Here is a 23132-nt window from a genome sequence, read left to right as displayed (position 1 = left end):
CCAGATGACCGCGGAATTGGCAATCGCTCGGGATTTCGAGAAACAGTATGCCGATACTATGCGAGGCTTTAAGGGAAGACTTCTTCCAACTGAGCCAACCGTTAAAGTGAAGTATGGTTTATAAATATTTGTAGGTCTTGTTCAACTCGCAGGTTGTGGCTCCATCTAAAGGATCTACTTTATCATTAAAATCAAATTTGTAACAATTATTATCAATTTACCGCATAATCAAACACGTGTATTTGGTGAGTACTGGTGCCGCAGTATATCTTGCCATCTTCATACAACAGAGTGTACACCGTCATCTTGGGCCCAGTTAATGTTCGCAGCAAGAGACCAGTCTGTGCATCTCGTATGGTAACATCTTCCGACCTGACCGCCACCAGAAGCACCTTCCGCGGACCCTCCTTCATCGCACGGAGTGCCAGAATGGAATTGTCAGAGATTTTGACCGTGCTGACTGGTATTAACATGTTGTTCTGTGGAATTGATATAATTTTTCGTTAGACAACATTTACATTTAGATAGAGCCTTACTATTAGGCAACACATGACATCAAGAGTCTCTACCAGGTTAATTACTTTAGTGTGCGTCCGTTTGCTGAAAATAGAGGCTGGCAGTTCACCGCTATTGTTTAACGTGTTTACAGCTGTCACAGTCTACCTAGACATAAATATAAATTATAAAACGGCCATTCCCAAAATTCAGTCTATCCCCAGTTGTGGCCTACTTGAGATAAAAAACGTAACTATCGTTGATTTTTCTGTCCCAATAAACTTATCGACGGTAACTCACCTTATCCGTACACGCTGTCTGTCAATGGGAGCATGTATAACTTACCAGCGATAGAAGTTTGTATGGAAATTGCAATTGCCACGAGTGCCAATATAAGGCGATAATAATGCATTATCGGGTATATTGGAACAGTTTCAGATTATTGACTGCTAATTACTGACAGTAGAAGCTAGTAATTTATCTCTATCTGTAGATAGTATATTGGGAGCGGCCGTAAGACTTTTTTTATCGATGTAGATTATCTTAGAGATGATATTAATACTTATGATAACTCATAAAATTTACATGAATTTATCATTTCATTAAAAGTTATTTACATATTTCTAATAGCCATGCATTTCAAATCACAAATTAAATTCCACAACCGCGCCTATTACAAGAAATTTCTTGCCTCGTGTACTTTGTGGAATCGATTACCGGCTGCTGTTTTTCTCAACCGATACGACTTAGGGACCTTCAAGAAAAGAGCATACTCCCACCTTATTGGCCGCAAAGCTTGTCTTGACAGCTGTTGTTGCAGGTTTTCATTGGGTTGCCTCACTACTCCCCATATTTTTTAAATAAGGGAAGAGACGAACAGGACGTTTAGCTAATCGTTATTGATACGCCCTGCTATTACAATGTAGTGCCGGTCAGGATTCTTGAAAAACCCAAAAATTCTGAGCGGCACTCCCGCATCGCACTACCGTATCGAAGATGCAGCAGCATGAGGTGATTGCTGATGGATAATCCTGGCTACTAGATTGTGTCTGTGTAAGACAAGAACAACCTACTACTATTATTATAATCAATATAATATTACATTTATTTATTTGGAGTATCCCTGCTAGATCGAATCAGAAATGACGAGATCCATAGGAGGACCAAAGTCACGCGAAACTGGAGTGGCAGTGGGCAGAGCACATAGTTCGACGGACATAGCTGACTAGAATAGATATTCCCTATAATACCAACAAATAATTTTAGGCATTCTTTGGTTCAGGTTTGGTATAGGCACATAGTAGCGACAAATACTTAAAAGTATAAAATTATAGAGAACAGTCCATTCTTACATCTTTCTTCCATAGGTACTTAACGTGTAGGAGCGATAAAACCTTATTGGTGAAAACTACGTTTCGTGACGCAAAAAAAAAGAAAACTGTATGTCAAATTCAATAACAAATCTATGAAGTTAATCAAAATTTCTTTATCTAAGTTCTAATAAAATCATAAATATTAACAATATTAAATTTATCAGGGCAATAAGAAAGCATTTATTCTATCATTTTGTTTTGAAATTGTCTACAAGATGGCGACTTATGCGATGCGCATGGGATGGCGTGCATCGGGCGAAATGTTGAAATCCTCATCAATCTACCGAAAAACCTTGCAAAATGTTCCTGTATACCTCAGTGTGCCGAGCTCAACTATTATTCACACACAAAGAAGATCATTGTTCGGTTAGTTACTTGTTTTGATGGAATTACCTACTTGGTACTTGTTCTAGTTAATCCAGAAATAAGTAGGTATAAGCTTTAGCTTGAGTTAGAAATAATTTTTTGGTTAAGTACTGCTATTCGATTCTAGTTTATATTCTCATTATTTAAGGTAGTCTCTAAGGAATGTAGACTTTTAAGTGGTTGGTTAACCCAAGTGTACTGGCTTAAATAATGGCGTACTAGTATCCCCCGTAACCGCACACACACTAGCATAACGGTGCTTCACTTGCTAATGTCACGGCGCGGATTCCTTCTTTTTTTACTCGTCCGTGTTATCACTATTATCAAATTATGATAATTCCATTATGTTAAGTTATTCTGTATGTGAAGCGCTCTACTATTATCTTTTGTCGAATAGAATTTTTCTATTAATTAAATCTCTAAGCTCTACTACAAATTCTAAAAAACCATTTTGTCGACCTTAAATTATTAGGTACTACCTTGTAGGTAACTAAAACAGGATGTTTTTGTTTTATATAGTTGCTCTATGATCACAGCTTTCATTTTTTTTACATGAACGAGACGGAGGACGAGGCTGGTGCAGTTGTGACATTTAACTTGTTGCCGCCTAAATTTCGGTTGCATAGGGATGTAATCTTTAGTTTGGACGATTTATTCGGTATGTTATAAATAATTAACATTTTGTCACACCGCTATATTTTCTCCTACAAAAAATATTGTTATTTATGATTACTATGCTATCCTTTCCTATCTGATATTCTCTGTACCTATTTACCAACCACCTCTTTTGTTTTGGAATAATGTTCAAATTGACTTGCAGAGTACCTAATACCAATTGCGATAGTCAACTCAATTTGAGTCAATAAAATTAGAGATAAATCTACAAGACACTTAAAAACTAGGGTAAGGTGGGGCACATTGTTACAAAAAAATAAACGATAGTGTAGCGACGAAAATATTTATTTAATCAACTTTTAACTAGCATGTTTATAAACTTTAATAGTTTCTCTTCATTTAAAATTATTTAAACATAACTTTTATAAGGAACTTCTTTACTTAAATTGCATTTTAATCAAATCAGTCGATTGTAACAGTGAACCCCGTATCTGGAGTACTCTTAATATGTCTTCTAACGATACCGTTGCCATATCTGGTTCAAGAGGAAAGTAGAAATGACTGTCAACTTTCCCACTTTTACGTAAATTGCTGACTTTATATATATCATTTTAAAAAAATTCAGTAATTTTCGAAGTTTTTCAGCTCCCTTGCAATGAATTTCTTTTCTTTGTGTTATATTCTTCTTGTTTCCTTTTTCATATTTATTTCTTACCATTTTCTTTTAAAACCTAAGGAATGTTAGTTGGGTATCATTGTAACACAGTGCCCCATAACACAGTGGCCTAGGTGAGACAAATCGAAAAAAGTATCAATAGAGTCATCAGAAATGTTTACGAAAATTTACGTAACGATAATTTGAAGCTAAATATACAGGGAATAGAGGAAAATCACAATCATCATACATCAAGAAACAAAATGATAAATTTGATCTGATTTTTTCTAATTTTGATCACATAAATTTGATTTTTGTTTGTTCTCTCTATAACGCGGTACAGACTGAAGCGATTACAACTGTTCAAAGATGGCCGCTTATGAGGTTGTGAAAACTGTATAATATAATATTTTTACAATGGTGGTACTATTTTAAAAATAAATGTCAGAAATATAGATACTTGTATTGTAACAGTGTACCCCATGTAACACCTTACCCTACATCAAAAATTTATGGCCTCGTTGGAAAATCATCGGCCTATGTATACTAAGATTTTTGAATTAACCCAGCATTATTAATTTTGATACGTTGTGTGTGTACTTACTTGCGAGAGTCGCTTACCACTATTGCTTGATTATTATTTTTTAGACATGAAGGTGCACTAAACTCAAATTGAATTATAGAAACACCATTGTAGGTCCTCTGTTAATACAAATCTGATCTGTCTTCTTTTTTATTCAGCATCCCTTGGAGGCACTACGGCTCTCTTCGTTGGTGCAAGTGTTCTGACAGTTGTAGAGACTGTTTTATTTTTAATTCGCTTTTTGATATCGCTGTTTATAGATAAAATTAAATAAAAATTGCCATTATGCTTATAATCCCAAGCACAAATCTTTATAAAACGTAGTATATAACATGGTAAAAAAAAATATATTTTATAATAAATTAACTTAATTCTAAATATTTGAATAAAATTAACTTTAACTTTACTATTTATTTAATAACAAAATGTTGTAAGTATCATTATCTATATTATGTACTCCCTGTATACAATAATAATAATTATATTTATTAGAAATAGTATTTTTTAAGTACTCTATGTATCTACCATTACAGAATAGGTATGGTATATTATATTTTTATTTTTAGTAGGTAGTGGTTTATTAGACAAACAAAATGACGTAATCTTCAGTTCTCATCAGCTTGATCTCTGGATAATAAGTATGCGACGATGTAAGTATTCATAATTATTTTAATTTATTTTTGACATCTCAAATAATTTTAAATTACATTAGGGTGCGCTAAGTGGTAATGTATTTTTTTTTCTTCTTCATTTGGCAATAGCGTTTGCTAATGTATTGATTGGGTTTCAAGGTTTTATTGACATCATTTTGAGGAGGCCAGTTTGACTGATTAAATAGCTGTCAAAGTTCAAACTTCAATAATATTATGTCAACAAGCCCCTCCCATGTGTCAAATTTAGTATTTACAATTTTACATTTTATTGTTTTTCAAATTACTAACATAACTCATGACTTTCGAACTAATAACTATAATACTAACATACGAACGAGCGATATAATGATACTCACGGTTCTCTCGGTACTCTACAGCGGCTTATACTATTTGTGTTTATTTTTGATAAATCTTCTCACAGTTCTACCACTTGGAATCGATGTCGGTTTATTTGGTGTTGCGGCTTATTTTACGACCAAATTGAAGCGCCCAGATCCTGAGAATGTATCCCACATATTTGGGCCTGAACACGGGTCTAAAGAAGGCGATTCGCATCCAGAGAGAATATTGAAATGCATAGCGCACAGGGGTGCTGGCTTAGACGCCCCGGAGAATACTTTAGAGGCATTTAAATATGTAAGTTTGCTATTATTGCTAATGTGTAAGGTACCTAATAAAAATAAGTTAACTTTTATATATAGTAGAGAATATAATCTGGGAGTCTTTTGTCACTTCTTCCCCATAAATATACACTCTTTCGAAGTGGTGGCAAATGGTAAAATATATTACTTTATAATAATTCATAGATTAATAAATTTTAACTTTGATCTAATTCCTTACTGTTACAGTGTGTGGAAAGAGATTGCAACTTTGTTGAACTTGATGTAAGGACATCTAAAGATGGGCAGCTTGTGCTGCTCCATGATAGAGGGTTGGAACGGCTCACTGGTGCAAATATAAGCAATGTTCAGGCTATGGACTGGGAAAGCCTTAAAAGTTTTGATGTAGGTGCTAAGCATCCAAATAGGTGCGTATTTTTTATGGAACAAGATAAATGGCATTTTTTTTTTTATGATTCATCATTGCAAAATACATACAAATACAAAATTTTGCATTCTACGATCTACAACTATTTTTGTATCACGGTTTTATATTATTCTGTTCCATCCACAAAACCAATATAGGGTTGCAAGATGGCAATCAAATACAATAATTGTTGTACGATATATTTGGTAGGTCTGAGAATCTGTTGCATCTCTTTTTTATACCCCCAAAATTTTAATAATTGAATTTTTATAATATGTTATATTGTAATATGACATTTACTGGGTCAGCTAGTATTATATAATAAAGGGGCTGGGAACACAAGGTTTACCAAGTGATTTATTAATGTGAATTTTATGTTGTCAATCAATATACAGACAGCCAGTCGAAATATATATGTAATAGTAGTAATGTTATTTGATAAGTAGCTTTATTTGTTAATAGTAATAATAATAATACATTTATTCTATTATTATACATAATAAGCTGTGGAATGAACTTCCTTGTGCGGTGTTTCCGGGACGATACTACATTACCTTTAAAAAAAGCGCATACACCTTCCTTAATGGCCGGCAACACTCCTGTGATTCCTCTGGTGTAGCAAGAGATTGTGGGTGGCGGTGATCACTTAACAACAGGTGACCCATACGCTCTTTTGTCCTCCTATTCCATTAAAAAATATATATAATGTATAATTATACGATAAATGTATTGAAAAGGCTCAACCTTAGGTAAGATTCAGATATCCATCGAAAAACATGTGTCAAATCTGATGACAATGGGTGCAAGAAACATAATGGACCTCTTTTTATCAGATCAAATTGGGTTACAATTTAATGTATTCATTAATTAACCTGAGGGTTATGGCTTCATTCCGTCGGTGCTGCAGCAATTTATGCTATAGTAACTTTTACAATACAATATCTTTTATTATTTTGAAACGCAAGAATTATGTAGATTTTCTGGTTGTAAATGTTTACTTCACCCAGTGTTACTTAAGTTAGTCCAGTTCGCAACACATAATAATAATTTTATTTGTTTTAGGGAACACTTTAGAGATGTCCGTCTGTGTCTTTTGGAGGAGGCAATAGACTATCTGCTGGCGAATAAAGTAAAAATGATAATTGATATCAAAGGCGAAGATAAACAGGTACTTAAGTGATTCATACACTTATCTTATCTGGCGGTTAGGCTGCTGTGTGATTCCAAAATTGAGAGAAATTAGGTTATTGGTAATCCTACTAATATTATAAATGTGAAAGTTTGTATGTCTGGATGTATGTTTGAACTTCTTTAACGCAAAATCTACTGAATAATTTTTGATGAAACTTTACAATAATATAGCTAACACACCAGAATAACAAATAGGCTATAATTTATAAAACTATAGTGTGAATTAAACAAAATATAAAATAAGTGTGATTGTTACTAATGAATACAACTAGCGCCATCTCTTATCAACTAGCAAGCACAAGATCAATTCAATTTATATGGCAAAACAATGTTTGCCGGGTCAGCTAGTTCAACATATTCCGGTGAGGAGGTGATAGGGGTGTCTATTTGCAATATCTTTAACCCACATAAGCTACAATTACATTGTTAATTTAGATTTTTCAACAAGGTTTATCTCAATTTCAGATGGTCAATGGAATAGTGCAAACGTTTGCATCTAACCCAGTCCTGTATAAATATGCTGTGGTTACCTCATTCAACCCTTTCATGCTGTACCAGGTAAACAAAATTAATACCAAAGTTATCATTGTAAAGATTTTTATTTAAATTTGACTGATATACCTGTAAACTATAATATAGCAGATTATGTAGAAGAAAATGCATGGTTCTTGTCTTGTTCTGCATGGGGCATCTAAAATTATATAGTGTAATATTAGCCCTGATTTAATTCCAAGTTTTACAAGAGACAGAAGATTTGAAGGAGATATTGACAGGAGAGTGACAGCGGGAAACTGTGTGAATGGAGTGCTGCATGCCCTGATGAACGGCCAGACTGTGCCAAAAGAAGCGCGAATGGCTGTCCATAATGGCTGTCAATAATACTAGTCGCCACGTTAATGTACGGAAATGAGAGTTGGGTATGGCAGAAGAAGCATAGAAGCAGAATTAACGCAGTTGAGATGCGATGACTGCGTAGTATGTGTGGGGTAAGACTGATTGATAGAACTCCGAATGCGGTAATACGAGCGCGCTGTGGTCTGAAAGAGGATGTTGTGACAAGGACTGAGAAAGGAATGCTGAAATGGTTTGGACACGTGGAGCAAATGAGTGAAGAAAGAATGACGCATCAAATATATACGGCAAGTGTGTGTGGGCAAGTCGGTCGCGGGAGACCTCGTAGAACATTCGTCGACCAAATTGGGGGTGTTTTTGAGAAAAGGAAAGGTCCGGAGCACCCGCAACGGGCGAGTATGTATGAAAAGAGTAATGAGTGTAGAGGAAGCGCGTGAGGTTTGTAAGGATAGAAGCAAGTGGTAGTCTATAGTCTCTGCCTACCCCGACGGGTACAAGGCGTAAGTGTATGCATGAATGATTTCGCCAATCACACTTCAAATTGAGTTGAATAAAACTCAGTTTTACGTGATCGAGTTGAAATACCAGTCTTGATCTCGATTAAACAAAAAGCGATTTCAAGAATACCTTTTGAGCTTGTTGACATAAACTGAGTTTACATGTCACAAACAATAGATTGTATCATGTACCTGTCAAAACTGTCATATGTCAATGTTGCTATTACGGTAACGACAGTGACAGCTCTCGAACACGGTCACATAATATGTTGAACGTCCAAAATTTCAAAATGCATCTCCTCTCCTCTCCTCTCCTCTCATAGGCTCCCGTGTACAAATGTACATGGCAAGTGGGTTTCACTAAGTTTTAGTAAGAGTCGTAAGGAATTTTCTAGAAACTGTGACAATCATAATGTTAACACGAGGAACAAACATAAACTTGTAATATCTACTGCTCGGTTAAGTCGAGTTAGTAAGTCTTTTATTGGGCGATGTTTATCCTTTAACAATGTAATGATCCCAGAAAATGTACAAAACAAGTGTGTTACAAAATTTAAAAGAATTGTTAAAAAAATTGTGTGGGAAAGGTTATTATAACATAAACGATTTTCTTAATGATATCACAGACTGGGAATGAAACTGACACCCTCAGGCTCTTTAGTTATAAACGTTTATTGTACGATATTACATTGTAATCCATATTTTTTTATAAAAATAAGCACGCTGAGTTTCTTGCGCACGTTCTTCTCAGGTCTGATGCAGTCTCTTATGAATGGGTGGTAGTTTTTGACGTTCAATAAGTGATTTTGAATAAAAATTATCAGAATTTGTAAACCCGTAAACAGACGTAAACTTAGTTCAAAGTGTTCTAATACTGTTATTCTGCAATGGTAATATTAGGGCTAAGTTCTATATGCGGTTATTTCATTATTACAGATTCGAAAAAGGGACCCAGAAATAGTTGGCGCCCTTAGTTACCGGCCCTATTGCTTTAGTGCCGCGGACTATGATGCTGAGAACGGACCCACCAACCCTAGGTAAGTAAATAAATAAATAAATCCTTTATTTTGCTAGAAAACATGTAACAATGGGTTTAAATAGTTTTAATGTGTCAATGTTATCGGCCATTTCTGGCATGCAAAATTATTATTAACTACTAGCTGACCCGACGGACGTTGTTCTGTATATAATAAATAAAATAATGTTTTTATATGAATTTGTCAATAATATATCATAACATCAAAAATTACTTCGTAAAATATGCACCCTGCTCTCGTAATGAAATTGTTTCACAGCAGAACTATCAAACCGTGCGTCAATAAAATCTCTCATAGAAATTATATATGGACACATCAAAGGAAAAACATATTTGATGTTTTTATTTAATTTTGCAGCATTTTCCTATTTATTCACCTTTTAAACCTTCTCTGGACTTCCACAAATAATTCAAGACCTAAATTGATCAAATCGGTCCAGCCGTTCTCGAGTTTTAGCGAGACTAACGAACAGCAATTCATTTTTATATATATAGATTAATTCATTTTTCGTTTCATTACAAAAGTCTCAAGTTGACGAGCGCCATTGTAGTGCCGCTCAGAATCTTTGGGTTTTACAACTAATCCTGAGCAATGTAATGGGCCGGGCGTATCAATTACCATCAGCTGAACGTCCTGCTCGTCTCATCCCTTATTTTAAAAAAAAGGTAGCGTGAACGAAACTAGACCGTTCATTTTCTTTCATCGACTACTTCAAATTGTGGACTGTAGTTCACTTTCGTTTCGCCTACGACTTTAATGTAAGTTTGTAGTCGTTACACGGTCTGTAAGGAGATTTATCTCAGGCAGAGTTCCGAGAGCTGTTTGACCTGATTCCTGCCGCCGAATTCCACCTTCACATGATATGCCAACAAATTAGGATATCATCCCCACCATCTGGATGTGCGGTTTTAAAGGTACTTTCACACGCGACCAAGCTGTGCAATGAGCTTCCTTGTGCGGTTTTTCCAAGACGATACGAGATGGGTACCTTAAAAAAAAACGCGTTCACTTTTTTAAAGGGCTGGCAACGCCGTAGTGATTCTTCTGGTGTTGCAAGAGAATGTGGACGGCGGTAATCATTTAAGATCAGGTGCTCCGTACGATCATTTTGTACTCTCTCACAAAAAAAGAAGGATTGTTGCCGGCCTTTTAGAAAGGTGTAAATGCATTTTTCTAAGGTCCTTCCTAAAATATTATCTGCCTACTTTGATAGGTTGGCCACATTTTAGTTCTTCACAATGGAAAGCAGATAAATTTTCGTGGTTCCGAATTTTTAACCCCCCCTTTCTGGACGCCAACGTTAGACCCCCCGTTGAGTCTCCCGTGGACCCCTGGGGATCCACCAGGACCGCTTTGGAAAGTAATGGTCTATACGCAAAAAAATTGTAATTTTTTTGTTCCATGTTCTTTTTAAATTTCACCGATGCGAAGCCAGGCGGTCTGCTGGTTATGCGTCAGATACTTACCAGTGGGAGGCTCCTTTGCACAGGATGCCGGCTAGATTATGGGTACCACAACGGCGCCTATTTCTGCCGTGAAGCATTAATATATAAACATTACTGTATTTCGGTCTGAAGGGCGCCGTAGCTAGTGAAATTACTGGGCAAATGAGACTTAACATCTTACGCCTCAAGTTGACGAGCGCAATTTTAGTGCCGCTTAGAATTTTTGTGTTCAAGAATGTTGAGCGGCACTGCACAATGCACGGGCACGGCATATCAATTAACATCAGCTGAACGTCCTGCTCGTCTCGTCCCTTATTTTCATTAAAAAAAACTCTAAATAAAGTTTCCTTGTAGATTCGGAGACAAGCTTCCAATCCACGTGGCAGTTCGCGTCGCTGACTTCATCCACAGCCTGCTCTGGCGATGGACGGCTCGCTGGTGCTCCGTGAGCGCTGTTCTCCTTCACAAGGACATCGTGAGCCCGTGTGTTTAATACTTACTTATCTATTTTAAATCCGCACTACCTTATTTCATTTCTGGTTTCATTATATTATTCGGATGTGCGATTTCCTTTTGTGTAGCTATAGTTTTAACAGACAGGATCGGACACTCCAAACCACACGGTGAGTGGTTGTTTCTGTGAGTGTGCAGAGTTTGTTTTTTGGATTTATACGCACGCGCCATAATCCCCCGGTATTTCGAAGGGTTATAATATGTGTACGTGACTGTACACATGCAATACCCCATACTTTCCCCTTGGTGTTTTTTTTTATGGAATTGGAGGACAAACCAGCGTACGGGTCACCTGTTGTTCAGTGATCACCGCCGCCCACAATATCATGCAACACCAGAGGAAACACAGGAGCGTTGCCGGCCTTTAAGGAAGGTGTACGCGCTTGTTTTGAAGGTACCCATGTCGTATCGTCTCGGAAACACCGCACAAGGAAGCTCATTCCACAGCTTTGTACTACCTGGAAGAAAGCTTCTTGAAAACCGCACTGTGGAGGACCGCAACACATCCAGATGGTGGGGATGATATCCTAACTTGTGGCGTGTCGTGCGAAGGTGGAATTCGGTGGCAGGAATCAGGTTAAACAGCTCTTCGGAACACTCCCCGTGATATATGCGGTAGAAGACACACAATGAAGCGACGTCTCTACGCAATTTGTATATTTACGGGGCATTCTGCGCAGAGGAGGCTCTTACCGGAAAATTTCCATTTGATCAGGAGTGAGGTGTACTACTGGCGTTCTCTGGGCATTCGCTGTGCTGGTTGGTGTGTCAACCGGCCCGTGGAGAAGCTATACTGGCGCAGTGTTCTGAAGTCTCCATACCTCGCGAACACACTGGTTGGGGAACCTGAGGTATGTTGCCATCTAAACAAATATAGCCCAAGAGCCAACGACGGCCAGACCTTCGTTATATTATAAAAGCTGAAAGTTTTTACTGTGCATGTCGAAGATCGTAATCGACTAAACATTCGCGCTCGCACCTACAGCAGACTTTTAATTTTTCTGGCGTGATGTAAAAGCTATTTATCTACACCCATGCTTTATATCCACTATTAAAGATTCTGAAACATTTAGCTTATTGCCAACATTAACACACCCAATGTCCTAATAACCATTACATTATCCAAACGAGTGCTGTAATGAAATTCAGTACAACATTAGAACACTCGTTATCAGTAAGCTAACTGTTTTAGAATCTTTAATAGAGGATTTAAAGCATGGGTGTAGATAAAGTCTAGTAAGCGACTGTTGATAATTAGTTATTATTTGTGATACTATATATACACCACACGATCACAACCCATATTCGTGTTTTAATACCCCTTATAACACAACAGTTGCATAAATAACTATAAAACTCTCCGGCTATTGAGGTAACATTTTTTTATATGTCCCCAAGTAACATATATAAAATTTAACTTTTATACTATATCTAACGAAAGTATATATTTTTTTTTATGAAATAGGAGGACAAACGAGCGTACGGGTCACCTGGTGTTAAGTGATCACCGCCGCACACATTCTCTTGCAACACCAGAGGAATCACAAGAGCGTTGCCGGCCTTTAAGGAAGGTGTACGCGCTTTTTTTGAAGGTACCAATGTCGTATCGTCCCGGAAACACCGCACAAGGAAGCTAAACTTTAATTATTAAAGTTTAGGGGTGTCCGGCAGGGGGTAGCAACTATCATAAGTGTCTGGCAATGGACGACCGGATTTCTAAAGTTATTCTGAAGAAAATATAAAAAACTTGAGTATTATACATTAACGAATTTTACGTACTATTTTATTCACCTTTACTACCCAAGTTACCTGCCCAAGTAACCACAACCCAAACTCTATAATCGCTGGTCGTAATTTCTGTATAGGGGACATGCAAAGTATAATTTTTAGCTTTTATAAATAACAAAGGTCTGGCCGTCGAGGGCTTTTGCTCTACTAGACTCCCAATCGCCTATTAAATGCCAAAAAATGTCCGAGCGGCGTTGTATATACCTTGGTATTTTTTTTTTTAACGAGGACGAAATACATTTACGTACTACCCCTGTGCACTATGTGATGTGGCACAGGGAGTGTGGGACTCAACCACTTAGACCATCTTCTACGTAGATAGAAGTTGGCCAAGTTTGGTAATACCCACTAAAACCTCCTCGAAATCAGAGAGTTCCCCTTTTTGGGAGGTTCTCCGGGATCTTTGCAGGGCATTTCACCGGAGAACCTCGGGGAATACGTAGGTATACATTAAATTGTTATTTTTAAAGTGATATCCCTCACTTTTGGGATTAATTATGCAAATTAAAATTGTAACCAAAATTTATAAACGATGCGGGTCTTGAACCCGTCACCTCTCAAGTTCCGTCCGAGTGCTCTTACCAACTGAGCCAACCGTTTGAGTGACGCATGTATTGTAAATCTTGGTATGTCTTGTTCAACTCTCAGGCTGTAGCTCCGTCTATATCAATCTAAGAGTTGAACAAAAATATACCAAGATTTACAAATACTTGCGTACTCAAACGGTTGGCACAGTTGGTAAGAGCGCTCGGACGGGACCATAGGCGCGGGTTCGAGTCCCGCATCGTTCATAAATTTTGATTACAAATTTAAAAATTACAACATTTATTCAAATTAACACATTATTTCGTGGCAGAAAAGTTCAAAGTCTTTGTATACGCTCATAAGAAGCTCGGACGCGAAAACGAGGCAAGAACGTTTTGTTTTTGCAATTGAAATGTAATTATTTAGCAAAATGAATAAAAATGTCAGGTTAGTTACATAAATTTTGTGAAATTAACGGGGCACTTACCTGTTATACAACACGCCATCCTTTTTAAGTTTGGATATGCTGTTATTTAGAAAGTTTTGCACTGAACACATAATCATAGCGTGGCGTTGTATTCAAAGCGCGGTCGAAACGCAACTGACCGAAAACTCAGACTATAAGACGCGTAGGCCAGACTTTTTCTTCAGGCAACTTCTAGCGTGATTTTGAGTCTAGCTGTTTATTGTACGTTAATGATTCGTAATGATTTTTTTGACATACTCTTTTTTTCTAGCTCAAATATAATATATTTATTTCTCATAATTTTAACTAATTTAAAATGTTAATATTGTTTATATTAATCATAGGTTTGTTGTTATACTTTTTTGTGTGTAGATCACTCTTTGGGGAAGTATAGGATTGTTGCTATATTATTTTGGTACAGTTCTATCATTGAGAATATAAATCTTTGCTGCAATACCACTGCCCTACCACTAGATGGCGCTGTAGACAAACTTTATACCTAGCATGAGTTTATATAAATGTGTAATATATGTGTAGGTTTTTTATGTGTAGATCACTCTTTGGGGGAAAGTATAGGATTGTTGCTTTATTATTTTGGTACAATTCCATCATTGAGAATGTAATTCTTTACTGCTATATCGTTTTAATACAGATCTATCATTAACAAAAAAAAGATTTTTTGCTATACTTTTTTGTGTGAAGATGACTCTTTGGGGACATATAGGTTTGTTGCTATACTTTTTTGTGTGTAGATGACTCTTTGGGGAAATATAGGTTTGTTGCTATACTTTTTTGTGTGTAGATGACTCTTTGGGGAAATATAGGTTTGTTGCTATACTTTTTTGTGTGTAGATGACTCTTTGGGGAAATATAGGTTTGTTGCTATACTTTTTTGTGTGTAGATGACTCTTTGGGGAAATATAGGTTTGTTGCTATACTTTTTTGTGTGTAGATGACTCTTTGGGGAAATATAGGTTTGTTGCTATACTTTTTTGTGTGTAGATGACTCTTTGGGGAAATATAGGTTTGTTGCTATACTTTTTTGTGTGTAGATGACTCTTTGGGGAAATATAGGTTTGTTGCTATACTTTTTTGTGTGTAGATGACTCTTTGGGGAAATATAGGTTTGTTGCTATACTTTTTTGTGTGTAGATGACTCTTTGGGGAAATATAGGTTTGTTGCTATACTTTTTTGTGAGTAGATGACTCTTTGGAGAAGTATAGGTTTGTTGCCATATTATTTGATACAGATTTATCATTGATAATTTCGAGCTATGCTGGTACATATATTGTTTTTGTATAGATCCATCATTGAGAAACCATAGGTTTGTTGCTATACTTTCTCGTGTGTAAATCACTCATTGGGGAAGTATAGGTTTGTTGCGATTTTATTTCGGTTACAGATCTATACCGTTATATTATAGAACTGTCATTTCGAAAATATAGGTTTACTGCAATTCTATTTTGTAAGATATTTCTCATCGTTTTTGATATAATTCCTCACTGTTGCTTACTTTAGTTACAACTAAAACTTATGCATGTTTTACTATTTTTATATATTTTAGGTAGAACATAAGAGGGAGAGAGACAAAAAATCTGTCGAACGAGCCGCGAAAACCGACACGATTCTAGAAGAGAAAAAGCTTTCGTCGGGGCAGAAATAAGCATAGACTTATAAGTTTACTTAATAAGCAAATGTGTTAATTTAAGCGAAATATTTCGTCACGTTGTAGGATTTAGATGTGCTCACAAAGATTAGTGTTTGAAATGTATGACCAGGCTTTTTGGATTAGTCACAGTTTTAACCGTAGGTTATACAGGGTGTACTCTTTAAGTATGACCAGGCGAATACTATTACAGATATAAAAAAAAACATAAACTGATATCAAAAGTACTTTAACAAATGAGTAAAATCATATCTATGACTTTCTAAAAATCAAAGAAAAAGTATCCAAAATTTTGATATTAAACACTCTTATATATTTAGTATGAGATTAGTAGAAACATCTGTTTTCAATATTTACTTATTCATTTATAAGTTATTTTTTATTACTTGTCTAGGTTAATAAACAGTTTCCTTAATATCAGTACTAAACTAAAATAACCATTTTAAATAAGGAAATTAAATCATTTCTACTAATCTCATACTAAATGTATCGGGTTTATAATCCAAGTTTAAGGTTTTTTTTTGATACGATTACATCCTGTATATATATCCACCGGAAGTTTCGCTCGTAATCTTTTATAAGCTACTACTATACTACTATGGAATATTTCAAGCCTATAGAGTGAAGCTTAAATTAACAAGATCAAATAAAGTAGTCAGTAAAGATTTTTTGCTTCTAAGAAAAGTACATGTAAATGCTTGCAAGTATGCTAATATTGGTTTTTACATATATTTTTATTGAAATAACATTATTTTGTGGCTACGATTTAACTATATTTTGGTCACGACCGCATCGTTCCGCAGTCCGGCTATGACTGACTGATTTTATATAACTACCCTCATTTTTACCGAAGCCCATTTTGTTATTTAATCAATTAAGTTTTTATTACGTTAGTCAATAGCACATTCCTGATATTATTTTCTATTGTGTTATATAGTTTAGAGTTGATAGTATGAATTTTAAACCAAGACTTGTTATTGTCATTTGTCAATTGTCAAGTGCTAGACAGTGTGCTGCCACAGAATAAAGAGTACAGAGGTTATACCCACTAATACCCTTTTAAGAAATTGCAACATTAGCCATAGACTTAGAATATACTAGCTTGTAGACGACCTGACAGCACAATAATGCGTTTTTGATTTGTCAATGTGTGCGTGCAGAATAGTAAGGAGCTAATGCCAAGCGTGGCTGACTGTCTACGACTTGTGAATCAAAATCAGTTACACTTACAAAAGATTCGTTTTCCTTTTCTATCTTGCCGTATCTCCGTTACAGCTGTCCTTCTCTCAGGTACGCTTTTATATTGTAAGGCTGCGGCTAATATTCTGTCTTGTCCCTAATTTTAGGAGTTACGACTGTAATATATCCATAAATTTTCAGTTACATTAGGTATTAAATTATTACGTCTGTTTAGATGGACGACCAAAAGGATTACCAAAAGAAAGTCAAAGAAATGGAATAAGGGATGTACTAGTTTGAGGTTAGTTTCATTTTGTAACGTTGTTTGGTGTTTGTACCGCTAGATGGCGCTGTAGACAAACAGTATTCATTAGGTTTTATTTATTAGTGTACAATTTATTACACTAACCCATTAATTAACTATAGTCTTTTTGTATAATTAATTACATTAATTTTTAAAAATATTAAATTTGTTATTTGCGAAACAGTTGCAATTCTGTGGCAAGTACAAATGTTTTTTTAGTATGTCTTTTTGCATACATTTTATTTACTTCAAAATAATATTTTTAATGTTGCATTCGCTGAAGACTTGTAATCCTTGTAACCCATATAATTTACATGTATCAATCTCGTCACGGTCTATCTCGCATTTTTTTTTATTGTATTTTAGTGTTGATTTTATTTACAAAATGAGATTTTATTCATATAGTATTAGTTGTTTTCTGTAGTATTTTTGTGTATTGACAATGTACCTTATATCTACCAGTTTCGATAATCGAAATTCAATTTATAACATTAATTTTATTGTCCATATTGTTATTAGACATAGTATTTATATTTCAAAAGCAATATATTGTTTCTATGATTTAGTTAATTTTTATTTTTTACGCACGACCGTCCTCCACCACGGTCCGGCTATGACTGACTGATTTATTTATTTATTTATATCTACCCACCTATTTCAATGCAGCTTTTGTTTTGTTATCCATTCTACTGAGCTTTTTCGCCCAATAGTTAATTGCTCTTAAATATGTGTGTTACGCATTTCAACAATATTATTCTATTTTTATACAATTAAGTATAATATTATATTCACAGATGGAGACAGAATCATGCTAATATCTACTAAGCTAGCTCCCGTATATTCAAAATTGTTTGATATAAATCGAGTTACGGAATAGATTTATATCTTTATCTTTTCCTTAACTCACTTGAGTTGAAATAATTTAATATGATGACAGATCAAACAGTTTTGAAGGCATGCTCATAAAATAGAGTATAATTTTCTACAGACTATTAAAATATATCAAATAATTGTACATTTTTCAATATTTTTCAAGTAAATTTTTGGTGGGTAGTCTTAAAACGACCCGTGAAAGGTCTTTGACCCCAGTACGTATTGAGATGCTATTTAACGTAATGCGTTATCCCTGTTTTAATTTCGTATAGTGAATATTCTGTTATGTAGTGACGAATAGTAAACTTTTTTCATCATCTTTAATTTTTTTTTAATAATTTCTGTATAACTATTTATAAAAATCGTCATGGTCCTTGAAACACGATTCTGTGTGACGGCGAAGATCTTGTCTATGTTACCTCGAGTATTATTTTACCAAAAATGTATTTATTGCTGTTATTTTAATGAGCGCACAGTATAATAATAATAATAATGTGCACAGTGCAATTGTATCAGTTATGAGTTTTGTGAGCGTTTGTGAATGTTTTGTGAGCTTCTAATATTATGCTGTTTAAGTTGTAATTAAATTAATTAGGAAATTTGCGTACATTGTTATTAGTGTAAAAATTGCAAGCTGGTGAAATTACTGGACAATTGAGACTTAACATCTTATGCCTCAAGGTGACGAGCGCAATCGTAGTGCCGCTCAGAATTATTGGGTTTTTTAAGAATTTTTTAAGAGCGGCACTGCATTGTAATGGACATGGCGTATCAATTACCATCAGCTGAACGTCCTGCTCGTTTCGTCCCTTATTGTCATAAAAAAAGAGAACCATCAGATGTCTAGTTTTGACCACCTCTATAAAAATATCTGTTTATTAAATATATGTTAATGATAATATCTATTTTTTTTATTAGTCCCAAAATTTTTGGATGCAGGTTTCGAGCTTGTATCTACAACAGTTCTCTGACTATGGGCGCAAATAAGAACTTGGATATGTGCCATGAATTTGCATATTGTACCCATGTTTTCTAACATTTATAACATTACTTGATAAAAGTTTAATTAAATGCTTGTGTATTATAATGGACTGTATCATTTATTTTAACTTTTCTGTTAGACACATTGAATCGTTGAAAATTTCCAGTGACAAAAGATAATATTTACAATGTGGCCAGCATAAAAATATGGCATCAGTTGTTTAAGAATTAAATTTAAACAATTCAAACTTTTATTATATTTCCTGTATTACAATTTTTATTTTTAAATATTACTATTATAAACACAAATAATATATTTGCTAAAAAATTTCAATAAAATATTTCTTCTTATATCAGCAGCGTGTAGAGCTCAGAAATGAAGTAATGTAAATTGTATACTGTGTCTTGATATAGCACTCGCCTGATTTGTATTGTGATACGCTTTTTTGTATTTGTGTACTGTAATAAAAATTGCGTGAAATGATTTGTTTTATTTAATTAGCCTTCTTACGGATCTAATCTCGGACTCTACTCTACTACTCTTATTCAACGAAAAACGAAATTTCAATCGAAGTTTCGGGTGTTTCCTACTACGGTTCCATTCGTTTGGAAGCTTCGTCCCGAACAATGACGATCTATACATATAGATAATGCATCTCATACAAAAACAAAGCCGAATTAAGGCATATGTCACAAATGACACCATAATAGGCTTCAACTGCTATGTCTATACATTTCTGCGTTTACTCCAGTTGTTTAAAATATTATTGGTCAATAGGCAGCAATGTAATCAGTTTCAGCTACGTATTTTGAATTTAGAACCCGATTTGGACAGTGACATTAGTGGAGTAGCAGTTAGGTATTTTTTAAACCCAGACGAAAGAGGGTTGCTTTAAGTTTTACGTTCGTCAGTCTGTCACTGTCCCGAACGTCATTGTTTGACATTTCGAATTTCTAAGGGTAAGAGGGCTGCACTAAAAGTATCGGGAATGGAATATTTCCACTGTTCCTGTCATATTAAAATCTTTTTAATTGAAAACTCCTTGGTTTTAAAAATCGAAAACCATTTATTTATTTAAAAAAAGATTCTCGGTCTTGTCACAAGGTCTTTTCAAACTTGTTTAGTCGTTGAGAAAATGGATATTTATTATGACTTTCGAAGTGGTTTAACTCTAAAACAGTGTGTTGACCGGATGATTTCTGCATTTGGTGATGAAGCCCCATCCAAAACCACAATTTATCGCTGGTTTGCTGAATTTCAACGTAGACGTGTCAAGCTCAGTGATGATCCCCGTCAAGGTGGTCCAGAAACTGCAGTCGCCAAAGAAAACGTTGATGCTGTGCGTAAGCTGATTGAGGAAGATCAACATGTGACATACCGCGAAATTCAGGCAACTTTAGACATGGGCATGAGTCAAATACAAATAATCTTCCATGAACAACTAGGTGTAAAAAAGTTGTTTTCCCGATGGATACCGCATTAATTGCTCTGTGAAGAGCAAGAAGAGGCTCGCGTTACTTGGTGCGTCAGAACTCTCGAAAGATTCCACGCAGGATCCTCAAATGCTGTATACAACATCGTATCAGGTGACGAATCCTGGTTATACGCGTACGAACCCGAAACAAAAAAACCAGTCACGAGTTTGGGTGTTCGAAAATGAGTTAAAGCCAACAAAAATTGTTTGTTCACTGAGTATTACAAAAAAAATGGTGGCCACGTTTGTCTCCAAAACCGGCCATGTTGCGACTATGCCTCTTGAGGGACAAAGAACGGTTAATGCAGAATGATATGCTAGCATTTGTTTTCCACAGGTCGTTTCTGAACTCCGTAAAGAGAACTGCAACCGCCGCATCATCCTCCATCACGACAATGCGAGTTCTCACACCGCGCACAGAACAAAATAGTTTTTAGAGCAAGAAAACATAGAATTATTAGACCATCCGCCGTACAGCCGACCTAAGCTCTAATAATTTCTATACTTTCCCTAAAATAAAAAATAAATTGCGTGGTCAGATATTCATCACCTGAAGAAGCTGTGGACGCCTACAAAACGGCCATTTTGGAGACCCCAACTTCCGAATGGATTGGTTGCTTCAATGATTGGTTCCATCGTATGGAAAAATGTATCAAATTTTATGGAGAATACTTCGAGAAGCAATAAATACATTTTTAAATAGTAATGTTGTGTCACTTCCTTGATTCCCGAAATTTTCAGTGCCGCCCTCGTATGTTCCGATATGCACTGCGATCACTGTACAGTGTGACGTCAATTTAGTTTCCTGTGAAGCCCTTCCTATATAGCCAGTTATACTGGTAACTATTTAAAACGGAACGCAATCCCGTATGCTGTCAGCCGCATTTTTTGACGCAGCATTCTGTGAGTGAAGTCAAATGAGTGTATTAAAGTTTTCTAGTTCATTAAAAAAAAATTGTTGCAGTACTGTCAAATTAAAAATATTTTAATGAATATTTTAGGTACTCTAGTGGTTTTGACTGATCACTTGATCAAGGAACTGCGAGTACCTTAACTCGGAAACGCCAGTGCTCACAGTAGAATATGGCGGCGATTTATGACGTCATATATTTCCCTAGGGTACTGCAGCAGGATACTGGCAGTCCATAACGGTTTTTCGAAATATTTCGAAAACTAATTCAAAAAGGTTCAAACCCAGCATTTCGATGCTCCAACCTCATACTCACTTTCAACTTCAAACTAGACTCACCTTCAACTTTCACTTCAACAGCGACAATAGTGAAAAATACAAAGAATTTGGCGAAGTACTTGTCGTAGCACTCATCGAAGTACTTGTCAAAGTGCTCGTCGAAGTAATTGTCAAAGTACTCGTCGAAGTAATTGTCAAAGAATTTGGCGAAGTAATTGTCAGGTATCTGGCGATGTACTGGTAAAAGGATTCGTCGAGGTACTCGTCGAAGTACATGTCAAAGAATTTGGCGATGTACTCGTCGAGGTACTTATCGAAGTACTCGTCAAGGTATTCATCGAAGTACGTGTCGAAGTACTCGTCGAGGTACACGTCAAAGTACTTGTCAAAGAATTTGGTGGAGTACTTGTTGAAGCACTCATCGAAGTACTTGTCGAAGCACTCGTCGAAGAACTCTTCGAGGTACATGTCGAGGTACTCGTCAAAGAATTTGGCGAAGTACTTGTCGAGGTACTCGTCGAAGTACATGTCAAAGAATTTGGCGAAGTACTTGTCGAAGAATTTGGTCACTTGACTTGCACTTGCACAAGTAATTGCAAAATTTTAGAGAATTGTTAACCTCAACTCATACTTATCTTGAGTTGACCTTCAACTTCAACAGTGACAAAAGTGACAACAGTGATAACGGCGACAGCAGTGGCAACGGTGCCAACAGTGACAGATTATATACAAATAAACTAAGTATTATATAGTAAGTAAGTATTATATACAAGCAATGAAAGAACTATTTATTTTAGTAGTAATTTACATTTTGCATAGTGCAATTATTAAAATTCACTTGAATATTATGTTCTTTTGGAGCGTTTAAATATCTGGCGGTCAGCTGTCAAACCTTGAATCACTCATTTTTTGTAAACAAAACAATAAAAATATCGAAGAAAAATGGCGAGGATTCGAATGACCAATTTTTTTTAACGGCGCGCGACGTTCTGGTATTTTGGAACGTAAATGAAAATGTTCTTTTTTTGAAATTCATACAGATACCAGGCATCGAGCAATAAGAATGTGGCTGTCTGTTGAAAATTTTTGCGCATGAAGGGATCGAAAAAAAACAAAGGAGTGTTGTTATGAAATTCAGTACAACATTACAACACTCGTTTGGATGATGTAATGGTTATTAGAACATTGAGTGTAGATAAAAGAAGTTAAACAACCTCAAAATTCAAAAACTGATATGAGTGCTAAGAGCGCTTGAGTACTTTAAAATTTTTAAGGAAGGTATATTTGTTGGGGGGAGGGGGAAGGGGTGGCCTCCGGTCCTCGACACTAAACTACGCGAAACATAACCCTGGGCGGCACTTCAATTGCGTTCGTCACCTTGAGA

General features: G+C 35.7%; 1 protein-coding gene across 6 annotated transcripts; it reads left to right on the top strand.

Moving 5' to 3' along the window:
• The first annotated feature begins 1965 nt into the window (after nucleotides 1–1965).
• On the top strand, nucleotides 1966–19565 carry LOC126973398 (glycerophosphodiester phosphodiesterase 1). 6 transcript variants are annotated; one of them, XM_050820656.1, is made up of 9 exons: nucleotides 1966–2234; nucleotides 5162–5376; nucleotides 5589–5767; nucleotides 6829–6934; nucleotides 7423–7515; nucleotides 9243–9343; nucleotides 11143–11271; nucleotides 12017–12152; nucleotides 15646–19565. In XM_050820656.1, exons 1-9 carry the CDS (start codon nucleotides 2084–2086, stop codon nucleotides 15742–15744), a joined length of 1209 nt encoding a protein of 402 aa, XP_050676613.1. In that variant the 5' UTR covers nucleotides 1966–2083; the 3' UTR covers nucleotides 15745–19565. The 6 variants fall into 6 exon arrangements, 5 of the variants coding, with proteins under 5 accessions (XP_050676613.1, XP_050676614.1, XP_050676612.1 ...); XM_050820657.1 differs by lacking the exon at nucleotides 1966–2234 and adding an exon at nucleotides 4692–4737; XM_050820655.1 differs by lacking the exon at nucleotides 1966–2234 and having other exon boundaries at nucleotides 4980–5376; nucleotides 17162–17227; nucleotides 19043–19565.
• The last annotated feature ends 3567 nt before the right edge of the window (nucleotides 19566–23132 follow it).

This window comes from Leptidea sinapis, chromosome 29, assembly GCF_905404315.1.
Source record: "Leptidea sinapis chromosome 29, ilLepSina1.1, whole genome shotgun sequence".
Taxonomy (NCBI): Eukaryota; Metazoa; Arthropoda; class Insecta; order Lepidoptera; family Pieridae; genus Leptidea; species Leptidea sinapis.
Note: the sequence above shows the minus strand (reverse complement) of the source record. Positions and strands in the feature narration are given on the sequence as shown.